Genomic DNA, 13,034 nt, shown 5'->3' with positions numbered 1-13,034 from the left:
AATAAATTTATCAATTTATAAATTGATGAGTATTTTGTAAGCATATCAATTTATAAATTGATATGCTTACAAAAGTGATAAATCTACCGTTTTGCAGTGTAAAACAGACTTTTTCGAGTGTGTTAACAGAAGAAGTGCCTTTATTGTGGACAAGTTCTTTTTTACCCGTACAAAAATATGGCTACGAATAACAAGAGAAATGTGAAAATATGAAAGAAGGTGATGACATTAGCGAATAAAATTGAGTTATTAGACAAAATTTCTAATGGTGAAAGTGTCTCTTCAGTGGCAAAACATTATAAAATCAATGAGTCAATGGTACGATCAATCAAAAAATTGGAAGAAAAAATCCGCCGTAGTGTCCGTGAAAACGCGCTAATTGCTTCAAAAATTTGCACTGTAACTCGTGATGTTAAATTAGAAAAAAATGGAAAAAAGCTTTAAATCTGTGGATAGAAGACCGAACTCAAAATAAAATTCCGTTAAGTTCACTCATCATTCGTGAAAAGGCAAAACTCCTTTATCAACACTTTAGTGAAACTGATGATAGCACTGGTGGGATAAGTTTTTTTGCTAGCAAAGGCGCTGGTTTGAAAGATTTTTTGAAATTTCTAATAAATATTACATTTAATATTAAATTGTTTCTTATTTTCATTTCGATGCCATATGCTTGCATTTCACTATGTACTGTCTATGTACAGTCATATTATGAAGTACACATAATACATACATAGACAAAATTTTAGACTAGTTTTTCTTATATATTTCATACTTTGGAACGGAACCCCTTTGTTACTATGGAAGCAATAACTCAGTATTCGCGTTTTCGGTATTCGCGACATTTCTCAGGAACGTAACCCCCGCGAATAGTGGGGGTTTACTGTACTAGTGTAGTATTTTAATGTTATTATAGACGGTCCAGATTAATTTTCCACTACTACTTGGCTTTGTTACCTATTGTTATTCACTATGTAAATGCAATTCCCAACTTGGAGTGGATATCAGAGTACTAACTGAAGGAAACTGAATATAACTATGGTGTTTTTATTCATCACTACAAAATTCATTATTAGAAACAAGGCACAATAACTGTTATTTACTAAGAGCCATAGTAATATGTATTATGAACCATTTGATGTCTAAATTTTAGTCTTTTTTCTAACTTGTAAGCCAGTGTATCAGCAGTAGTTGATTGTTGGAAAAACTCATATGTAGTGTTGTAGAGGTGGGTATTTGAATAAAATGAAACTGTTAGAAGGGACAGTTGGTATTAAAAGTGTTGGCTTTTTTTTTTGCTGATGCTGTACAATTTGAAGTGGATTTTTTTTTTTTTTCAGATTTCTTAGCAATATCTAAATATTTATATTACGTAACATTTATTCAATGTCAACTACACACACACACACACACACACACACACACACACACACACACACACACACACACACACCCCTCACTGCATATTTTGGTGAAACAGCGTGATTTTCAAATAAATTTCATTACAACAAGTATATTCATTCTTTTTACATAAAACACAAGTATTTGTAAGGTGTTAGAGATGTTATTATAATTTTTATGAATTTTTTAACGTTTTCTTTTCAGACCCATAATTCATGACGAATGTTCAACAGTGAATTTTTGTTGTAACATCCCGCATCAAAGGAATGAAGTTTTGTGAAATTAGGGAAAGATTTTCAAAGAGATTTCATAGTCCCAGTTCTACAGACATTGCGATTCGTGCACTGGAAAATAAGTTTAAAAGATCTGGGTCTGTGTGTGACAAGGAGAGACATGGACGCCCAAGGACAGTACGTGAAAGCACTGAATCAATTCGAGAAATGTTCAAAGAGGACCCAAAATTATCAGTTAGGGAGGAATCTCGAACACTGAACATACCCAAGACATCAGTTCACAGAATTTTGCATTCGACACTGATGAAAAAGACCTACCACATCCAATTGTTGCATGACCTGCTTGAAAAAGATTTTCCACATCAAGCAGCAATGTGTGCAGATCTTGTCAATAAAATCCAAAATAACAGTTTAATGGACCACACTATGAAATCTCCTTGAAAATGTTTCCATAATTTCACAAAACTTGATTGCCTTTGATGCGGGATGTTTCAACAAAAATTCACTCTTGAATATACATCATGAATTATGGGTCTGAAAAGAAAACATTAAAAAATTCATAAAAATTATAATAACAACTCTAATACATTAGAAGTACTTGTGTTTTATGAAAAAAGAATAAATATACTTGTCGTAATGAAATTTATTTGAAAATCACACTGTTTCACCAAAATATGCAGTAACTTTTGAAACATGCTGCATATATGGATGATGTTGTCAAAGTATTGATTCTGAAACATTCATGATGTGCTGATTACGTCAATTACCAAAAAAAGTAGAGAGAATTAAAATATGATTCCACATTTCATTCTCTTTTAATCAAAGTTGAAAAGAGAAACAAGTTCATTGCTGGTCAAGACATCAAAGGCGGATATTGTTGGGATATCAGAGACGTGGTGTCATACAGATATAAGCAGTGCAGAATTGGAATTTGGGGAGTACAATGTGTACAGAAAGGATGGACAGAACAGGAAGGGAGGAGGGGTTATGCTGTTAGTTAAGAAACATAAAATCTAAGGAAGTGCATCCAACTGAAGTTGGTGACAATGCAATGTTGAGTCAGTTTGGTGTGACATAAGCACTGGGAAAGGGAAAATGAGAGTAGGTGTGTGTTATAGGTCTAATTAATCTGATGAGTATAATGAGCGATTGTGCAGAGAAATAGTGGGCCAGTAAATCAGAATGTCTTATAATGGAGGATTTTAACATTCCAGACATTGACTGGAAATATGGTTGGTCACTTGCACACTAGCAAGACTTTTGTCTTGCTAGTGTGCGAGTGACCGAGGGATTTATCGGATGACTGTTTTTTACAGCAATATGTTTGAGAGGTAACCAGAGGATGTAACATTCTTAATCTGATAATCAGCAGTGATTATTCATGCATTAAGAATTTGCAGATAAAGGAACCAATCGGTGACAGTGATCACAGTGTACTGATGTGGGATTTACTTAAAGATGTAACTACCATCAAGGGTGAAGGGAAAAGCTTTTGCTTTCGTAAAGGTGACTACAGGGGTCTCAGTTTCTATATACAGTGGGATCAACTGATAATGTTACCAACATTCAATTCTAATTGGGAAGCCTTCAGGGACTTAATCTTGGAGGCTACTAGGCTTTTCGTTCCAACTAAGAAATACTGTTCAAGGTTTAGGTCTAAATGGATGACAGATGAATTAATGAGGCTCGTGGCAGAGAAGAAAAATGTATGGGATGCATATAAATTATCAGGCGACACAGAAGCCTATGGCAAATATAAGCTAATATGTAATCAAGTCAAAAAGGAGGTTAGGCAGGCGAAGGCAGATTACGAGAAATCTTTGGCAAAGGATGCAAAGAAAAACAGCAAAGAGTTTTTTACTTATGTGAACTCTAGAAGGATAGGGATGAATCAGATTGGACCACAAACCACAGATGGGTTGACTATTGATGATCATGCTCAGGTAGCTGATAAACTGAATGAGTATTTTGCATCTACATTCACACATGAGGAGTTATTCAAGGAGGGGAATGCCAAAAGTTTATCAAACTCTAACAGGGAGCTTAGTGATTTTGTAATAACTGAGAGCAAACTGGAGGAGAAATTGCTTAAGTTAAACTAAAGAAGGCACCTGGGGTGGACAGGATCTATCCAGTTATATTAAAGGAGGCAGCAAAGAAAGTAACCAAACCCTTAGCCATAATTATGAGAGCTTTCTTGGATTCAGAGGAGGTCCCAATGGACTGGAGGTGTGCAAATGTATCATCAATTCACAAAGGGGGTTCAAAAGTTGACGCAAGTAATATAGACCTGTTAGTTTAACTTGTGTTCCAGGGAAAATAATGGCCTCACTGGTTAAAGAAGCACTGCAGGATTATCTAGACAAGACTGCAGTAATAGTTAAGACACAGCATGGGTTTGTTAAAGGGAGGTCTTGTCTGACCAATTTGATTGGATACTATGTATGTGGTCACAAAGGAACTGGATGCAAAAATAATTCTGATATCATATACTTGGATTTCAAGAAAGCTTTTGAAACTGTTGCACATGGAAGACTGCTGTACAAACTGGAGCAGTATGGCATTAAGGGTAAGTTGCTACAATGGATAAAGGGATGGTTGAATGGGAGAAGACAGAGTGGTAATCAATGGACACTGCTCTTCGTGGACGAATGTTATTAGTGGAGTTCCCCAGAGTTCAGTGTTGGGTCCATTGTTATTTTGTGTATTCATCAAGGATATCAATAAAGTTATATCAGGCTTAATGTCCAAGTTTGCAGATGATACAAAGGTTGGTAGGGGTTGTTGGTGAAAGTAAAGACAGTATGCTACTCCAGCAGGATCAAGATAAGTTGGGCAAATGGGCTGAGAAGTGGTAGCTGAAGTTTAACATTGAGAAATGCAAAATACTGCATATGGGTAGCAATAACCCAAGAGCAATACCAGCTGTGTGGTACTAGACCTCAGGAAGTGGAAAGTGAAAAAGACCTGGGGGTAATTGTGCAGTGAGATATGAAGTTTGTTTTGTTATTTGGTTTTTAGGAGCATTAGCAACTAAGGCCATATTGCTCCGTGAATATGCAGTGGTCATTCCCTGACCTTTCTGCATACTCCGTATTTGGTGGTGACGGGCTCGAACCCCGGTCTAATCAAGAAGCTTGTGCTATGCACTGCTGCTCCTTCCCACCTGGCTACGGAAGTGCCTGGCAGGTGATGGAGCCTTGTCAATGATATATAGGAATTTTGCTAGCAGAGACAAAGAGGTGATTATCCAGTTGTACAAGGCAATGGTCAGACCACACCTTGAGTACTGTGTACAGGTCTGGAGGCCTATTTTAGGAAGGATTTAGAGTTGCTAGAATGAGTACAAAGAAGGGCAACAATGATGAGGGGAACAAAGGGGTGCTCTTACCAAGAAAGGCTTAAATTTTGCAAATTGCAGCTGCTGGAGAGTAGGCACATGCGACGTTATCTGATTGAGGTGTATAAGGCCTTGAGGTGTATAAAGCTGAATGCTGATGGGATTTTTCCTCTTGCTCAGATTAAGAACCTGAGGGGGCATAGATTCAAATTGAGGAAAGACAGTTGTAGAATAGATGTGCGGAAATTTGCTTTTAGTCAGCGGGTAGTTGATTGGTGGAACACACTTTTGTGGAAGTTGATAGCCTAAATAAATTTAAGGCTGAGCTGGATAGGCATTTGGAACAAATAGTAGTGAAATGGGAGTGGTTGTTTTTTTTTTTTTTTTTGGCTGATGCTGCATAAGCTTGCTTTTTTGCATCGTATGCCTCTACTAATGCTAATAATCTTATCTATTCATCTGGTACACTATAACTTAATAATGAAAATTATGAATAATAGCGTAAGAATACCAAAATAACTCTCAAAACTCGGTAGAAAAAAGAAATGATGACTCAAAGGTGGTATAAAATTAAAAAATGTGCTACTTACTGGAGCTCGGGGTAAAATTATTGGAACTGCAGCTTTGTTTCCTTGAAAATCACTAACATGCATTGATCCAATGGTCTGGAAAAGAAGTTAAAAAATGTAATGCAGTTTTGTTTTTAAGACTCTAGCTACTTCAATTAAATCTTTCAATGTACTTACTAAATCAATTCTTCATGATAGCAATTCTGTAAACAATTATGGTGTAAACATTACACCATAACTGTTTTTAGCTCAAAATACATCACGACAAAACAAAACGCATCATTACACTTTGTATAATGCACGTATTGCTATGAAAGAAAAAAAAAAAAAATCTTTCATTCCTTATTTTTAAAGTTCTTCATGGCTGATTTTGCTGCAGAAGATCTTAAATATAATCCATAAACCTATATTGAAAAAAGATGGTTGCACGATATGGAAACTTAGTTTTAGCCAGAGAAAAGATTGTGTTGAAATAAGCTTCCACCTTGTGTTGTGCAAGTGAGTAATTTTAAGTTAGAATTAACTCCTTTTTATTTTTTTTAATTTGAATAAATTTAAGAAAGGATTAGATAAATTCTTGGAGGAGATGAACAGGTGATGCGGGAAGATTTTTTTTTTTTTTTTTTTTGGTGGAAGCTATATAAGCTTGCTTGCATCATTTGCCACTACTAATACTAAATACAAGAACTTAATAAACACAGATCACTAAAAAATCCTAAAGTTCCTAAGAATTTAATAGCAATAAATCTTATTGTCAAAGGAATATATACAGAGAAGTATATAAAGTAATCAAAAATCTACTCACAGCCATGTACGAGTATATAACGAAGGAATTAATAGCACAACTGCTAAATAATATATGTACATGTATAAACCAAATGCTATTATTATTATTGAATTAAAGTTAGAATATATATCTAACAAAAATTAATGAAATTAGAGGTAAGTATGACAATCCATTGCTGTTGTTTCTGGTTTCACAACACATCATCATCTTGGGTTATATTGTCTAGCTTGTACTCATGAGCAAGCTTGTATTCATGAGCTGATCTATGTTGTGTGGTCTAGAAAACCTGGAACAACTTGTTGAAAAAGACAGTGCTTCTTTTAATGTTTTCAGATGCCTTCAAATATGCAATATAACTTTATAACTCAAAAGTCTAACATAAGTGATTACATCTTGCTTGATGTTGGAGTGAGAGCCAGAATAATCACTCGTTCTGCAAGTAAGTCCCTAACCCAGGCCTCTCCAAGCTGTTAAGACCAGATCCTCCTTATCCAGAAGGCTTGAGACCAAAGGCTTTCTGGATTCTGCGAGTTTTTAGGTCTTCATCAAAGGCAATTACGACAAAATACTTAAAAAACAAATATTAAGATTTGCATCATCTAAAAAGAGTTACAAAATACAAATCATCTACAAAGAGTTACAAAATATAAATACCACACCACATTTTCTTGCCCAATCAACATGTTAATGAAAGGCAGTTCTTTTTGATGTTAAAAGAACTACCTTTCATAAACATGTTGATTTGTGGACTAATGAATATTCCTCATCCATTTTAATAAACGCAACATCCATGAAATTTTTATTTCAAGTATTGAAAAATTACTTCCTTCTTTGTCCAGCACCTTTACCAAGTTTTTCATTAAGCCAAATTTTATACGAAGGGGTAAAAAATTTTCACTACCAATTATTGATAGAGGGTGAACATTCTCCTATCTGGGAATACATACTATTTCAGATTAATAATTCTTGACAAACGAATGGGAGTTCCCCCTTGTTCTTCTGTTCCCCAGTCACAAACATTTTGTGGGAACAAACTACAAACCCGGTGAAAATGCAACCACTTCAGATCACAACAAATTTCCCATTCACATCTTACGCATTAATTTTTCTGAGAAGGAATTCCATTTCTTCATAGCTTTCTTTCAAAAGAACGGCATGTTCAAATGGTATGTGTAGATATAAAGTATACTTCCATTTTGCTGTGGAACAGCCTTTAAACTATACCTAGATCATAGATTAAGCTATCAATATCACTAGAGAAAGTGAGCTCTCCACTCATAAAAGAAATGAACTACATTAAATCATTTTAGTGGCTACAATAACCAGATAATATCTGTAATAATCTGGAATTCAGAAGTTCAGCTTGACTCTCAGATTTAAGTTGTTTGTTAGCTTGAGAATTTTTTGGTGCATTGCCATATATGGCCATAGTACACAATGCACATTTTGACAACAACAGTGTCAAAGCTTTTGACACTGTTGCGCATGGAAGACTATTGTACAAATTGGAGCAGAATGGTATTAAGGGTAAGTTGCTACAATGGATAAAAGGATGGTTAAGTGCTAGAAGACAGAGGGTGGTAATCAATGGGTGCTGCTCTTCTTGGACTAATGTTATTAGTGGAGTCCCACAGGGTTCGGTGTTAGGTCCACTGTTGTTTTGTATATTTATCAATGATATTGATGAGGGTATATCAGGCTTAATGTCGAAGTTTGCAGATGATACAAAGGTTGGCAGGGTTGTTAATGACAGTAATGGCAGTGTGCTACTGCAACAGGATCTAGATAATTTGGGCATATGGGCTAAGAAGTGGCAACTGAAGTTTAACCGTGACAAATGCAAAGTACTACATATGGGTAGAAGTAACCCCAGAGAAACATACCAACTGTGTGGTACTACACTTAAGGTGATAGAAAATGAAAAAGACCTGGGAATAATTGTGCAGGCAGATATGAAGTTTTCTGAGCAATGCAGACAGGCTGCCAGGGCAGGTCATGGGGTTTTGTCAATGATATATAGGAATTTTGCTAGCAGGGAAAAGGAGGTGATTATCCCTCTGTATAAAGCAATGGTCAGGCCACGGCTTGAGTACTGTGTACAGGTCTGGAGGCCTCATTTTAGGAAGGATGTAGATTTACTTGAGCGTGTACAGAGAAGGGCAACAAGATTGGTGAGGGGAATGAAGGGATCCTCTTACCAAGAGAGGCTTAAGTTCTGCAAATTGCAGTGGCTGGAGACTAGGCACCTGCGCGGTGATCTGATTGAGGTATATAAGGCCTTGAATGGGTTGAGCATGGGATCCTTCCACTTGTTCAGATTACGAACCTAAGGGGGCATAAATTCAAATTAAGAAAAGACAGATGTAGAATAGATGTGCGGAAATTTGCCTTTAGCCAGCGGGTGGTTAATTGCTGGAACAAACTTCCATCTGTCGTTGTGGAAGTTGATAGGTTGAATAAATTTAAGGAGGAACTGGTCAGGCATTTGGAGGGAATGGTGTGATTTTTTTTTTTTTTGGCTGATGCTGCATAAGCTCATACATTTGCTTTCTTGCATCACATGCCACTACTACTACTACTACTACATGGTAATAATAAGTTATCCAGTTCAGAGATAAAGATATCACCACCTAAAGGAGGCACTAACCATTTTTAGAAAGGTGAACATGTTTGAGACATCCGTTTCATTACTCAAAATTAAAGCAAATTTCAGCTGGACTTCATTTATGACTGGAGATAGGGGTTCTCACATTTGCTTGCATATTTTGTACATTCAGTGAAGCTATGCCTCCACGTTAAGGTGATGAAAGAGGGGATCCACTGCTCTTAAGGGGTAAGTGGGTAATATTTGGATGACTTAATTCGCAAATGAACTAATATTACTTCCTACTGACATATTTAATCTAAATCTTGAAAGCTACTGTTCAAGGATTGGCTTCATATTTCAAAGCTTATCGCTATTTTGATTTTTCTAAATGAATTGTCACCAAGAATGCATTTTTTTCTGAATAACTGGTGTATAGTCTCGAAATGGAACCTTCCACCTATCAACAGGTTGCAAGACAGCTGATTTCACAGCATTCTCAGCTAATTCAGTGCCTGGGATTGCCATATGAGCTGGGTCCCCAACAGAAGGGCCCCTACTTGAATACCTTAACCCAAGTTCAGTTAAGGTATTCAAGGAAGTGATTATTTCCTTTAAACCTGGGTAATACAGAATAGTATTTTTCAGGGCTTGGAGTGCACTTAACAAGTCTGAGAAAATTAGACTTTTGGATGTCAGAGGATTGATATACTTCAGACCTATCTGAATTGCTATTCAGAAAATATACTGAACTGATAAGGTACTGATAGGCCAATGTGATGTTTGGAAAAACTGCAGCTATTCAAAAATGGGTGTTATCCTTTGACCCCATGTTGGAATATCTGTATGCACTATAAAGTAATTGGGTAACTGATCTATTACAGCATGGTACAGTTGAAAAAAAATTTTCATTGTGTAGTGCAGGTTTTTCTTTCCCACTCATTTATGGAGATCTAAATCACATGGAGATGGAGACACGCTCCAAGCAGCAGGAAAAAGTAGAGTAGTATTTGGGTGTTCAGGCATAGATCTAATTTTATATACATAGCATAATATAATTGTTATCTTCTGATAAAGAAAGGTGGTTGATGTACTGTTGTTATTTGGTTTTTTTTAGGAGCATTAGAAACTAAGGCCATATTGCTCCGGTGCGGTGGTCATTCCTTGACCTTTCCGCATCCTCCGTATTTGGTGGTGACGGGCTCGAAATAGCCCTAATGTGGTAGAAAATGAAAAAGCCTTGAGAGTAATTGTGCAGTCAGATATGAAGTTTTCTGAGCAATGCAGACAGGTTGCAAGAGCAGGCCATGGCTTTTTGTCAATGATATACAGGAATTTTGCTAGCAGGGAAAAAGAGGTGATTATCCCTTTGTATAAGGCAATGGTTGATTGATTTTGATTTTATTGGCGCAAAAACTACTACGGTTATACTGCGCCTGTATAAGGCAATGGTCAGGCCACGCCTTGAGTACTGTGTACAGGTCGAGGCCTCATTTTAGGAAGGATGTAGATTTGCTTGAATGTGTACAGAGAAGGGCAACAAGATTGGTAAAGGGAATGAAGGAATCCTCTTACCAAGAGATTCTTAAGTTCTGCAAAATGCAGTGGCTGGAGACTAGGCACCTGCGAGGTGATCTGATTGAGGTGTATAAGGCCACCTTGAATGGTTTGAGCACACTGAATTCTGATGGGATTCTTCCACTTTCTCAGATTACGACCTAAGGGGGCATAAATTCAAAATAAGGAAAGACAGTTGTAGAATAGATGTGCGGAAATTTGCCTTTAGCCAGCGGGTGGTCAATTGCTGGAACTGGCGCATTATGATCCGCATAGTCCATGCACCACTAAACCTCAATACAAACAAAACAAAATTGCTGGAACAAACCTCCATCTGTAATTGTGGAAGTTGATAGCTTAAATAAATTCAAGAAGGAACTGGACAAACTTTTAGAGGAAATGGTTGTGCAAATTTTTATTTTATTATCATTTTTTTTTTTTGGCTGATGCTACATAAGCTTTTAAGCTTGCTTTCTTGCATCACATGCTTCTATTACTATTGGGATACTTAATTCCTGTATCATGCAATAGCGAATTCCATCTGCTTCTAAGCACTATGAATAGATGTTGAAATAGCCCAAAACGATTCATGGATAGTAAAAGGTAGGTTATATTATGTCTCCTTTCAAAGAAATATTTAATTTTTGATTTTCTAAATTGATTTTGTATCTTCAGAAAGCTGATGTACAGCTTTGTGCATATTTTGGGAGATGTCTTCCCTAAAACATTGATAATTTGTGGGAATCAGCAATACTATGACCCCCCCCCCATTCCATAATAGTAAGAGGAGGAATCTTTTATTTACCACTCATTTTCCCAATTGTTTTCCAAATTTTAGTATTAGTATTAGCAAATGATCCAAGAAAGCAAGCTTATAAAGCATCAGCCAAAAAAAAAAAAAAAAAAAAAACCATACACTTCATCCATTCATACCCTCTAAGAAGATATGGATGGATCTAGTTCTTCTTTGAATTTATTCAAACCATTCCCTTCCACAACAACAGATGGAAATTTGTTCCAACAATCAACAGCCCATGGACTGAAGGCAAACCTCCACACAGCTATCCTGCAACAATCCTTCCTCAACTTGAATTTATGTCCCCTCATGTATATAGTCTCAGAAAATGGAAGAATACCATTAACAATCAGCTTACTCAATCCATTCAAGGATTTAAACACCTCAATCAGATCTCCCCACAGGTGCATAGTCTCGACGCTGCAATTTGCAGAACTGAAGCCTTTCTAGGTAAGGGCACCCTTTTGTTCCCTTCATCAACTGGTTGCCCTTTTCTGCACCTGTTCTAGCACGTCTACATCCTTCCTAAAGCGAGGCTTCAAGATCTGTATGCAGTACTCAGCAGCTCAGCTCGTGTACTTGTACAAGGGAATAATGACATCCTTATTCCTGCTAGCAAAATTTCTGTATATCATTGATAAAACCACATGAGCTGTCCTGGCAGCCTGTCTGCACTGCTCAGAGAATATCATATCTGATTGCACAATTACCTGACCCTCCCCCCAGGTCTTTTTCATTTTCCGCTTCCCTGAGTGTAATACCACAGCGTTGGTATATGTTAATCTGGAATTAATGCTACCCATATGCAGTACACTGCATTTATCGATGTTAAATTTCAACTACCATTTCTGAGCACATTGACTAAATTTTGCTAAATCTTGTTGCAATAGCTCACCCTGATTACTATCATTAATCACTCTACCAACTTTTGCATCATCTGCAAACTTAGATATTAAGCCTGATATACCTTAATCAGTATCATTAATAAATATAGAAAATGATAATGGGACCACTACTGAACCCTAGGGGACTCTACTAATAACATTAGTCCAGGAAGAGCAGTGCCCACTTATTACGACTCAATGTTTTCTCCCACTGAATCATCCCTTTACCAATAGCATAACTTGCACTTAATGCCACATTGCTCCAGTTTATGCAAGTCTTTTATGGGCAACAGTATCAAAAGCCTTCCTGAAATCCAAGTCTATATCAAAATTATTTTTTGCATCCCAGTATCCAATTAGATTGGTCAGACAAGATTACCCCTTTTCTTAACTGGAGTCAGATAAATTTGGTTTATCTCCAAGTAAGAAAAATTATTTGTTCTATATTTGGATCAGCTTTTCACATTTACATTAGTCACATGCTCTAGCATTGGCAGGGGTGGTCTCTTTTACAATTTGGACAAATTGGTTGTCAAGCAGTACAGGCTTCAGTTTTGATCAACTGACTCACACTTATCACAAGTAGGAGGGTCCCCAGACAAACTGTCTTACGTCCATACTGATCAGAAATACCATAATGGGTTGTATATATGGTCTGACATTGCATAGCAGGTATCTGGCTTTATAATGGAAGTTGGACATTGTGATGTGTCAAAGGTCAAGAAAATTACATGCATGAGTGAAAATGCCATCTTTTCTGGTGAAGATTCTCTTAACTTAGAATACTATCCCTGTTAAGCAAGACTTTTGAAAGTCAATTTTGAAATAAAAACCTTTGGTACCTTCTTCTTTGGACATTCCACTTACCAACTGCATGAATTCAGCC

At 36.7% G+C, this 13,034-nt stretch overlaps 1 protein-coding gene across 1 annotated transcript in view; it reads right to left on the bottom strand.

The window, feature by feature from the left end:
* LOC150084655 (legumain-like) overlaps positions 1–13,034 on the bottom strand; it is a 145,289-nt gene that overhangs the window by 28,484 nt on the left and 103,771 nt on the right. The window contains exon 10 of the mRNA XM_090376533.1: positions 5,562–5,636. Coding sequence (XP_090232659.1) covers positions 5,562–5,636 — 75 coding nt within the window. The remainder of the gene's footprint in view (positions 1–5,561; positions 5,637–13,034) is intronic.

Source organism: Mastigoproctus giganteus, chromosome 6, assembly GCF_048544385.1.
Source record: "Mastigoproctus giganteus isolate SK-2022 chromosome 6, ASM4854438v1, whole genome shotgun sequence".
Taxonomy (NCBI): domain Eukaryota; kingdom Metazoa; phylum Arthropoda; class Arachnida; order Uropygi; family Thelyphonidae; genus Mastigoproctus; species Mastigoproctus giganteus.
Note: the sequence above shows the minus strand (reverse complement) of the source record. Positions and strands in the feature narration are given on the sequence as shown.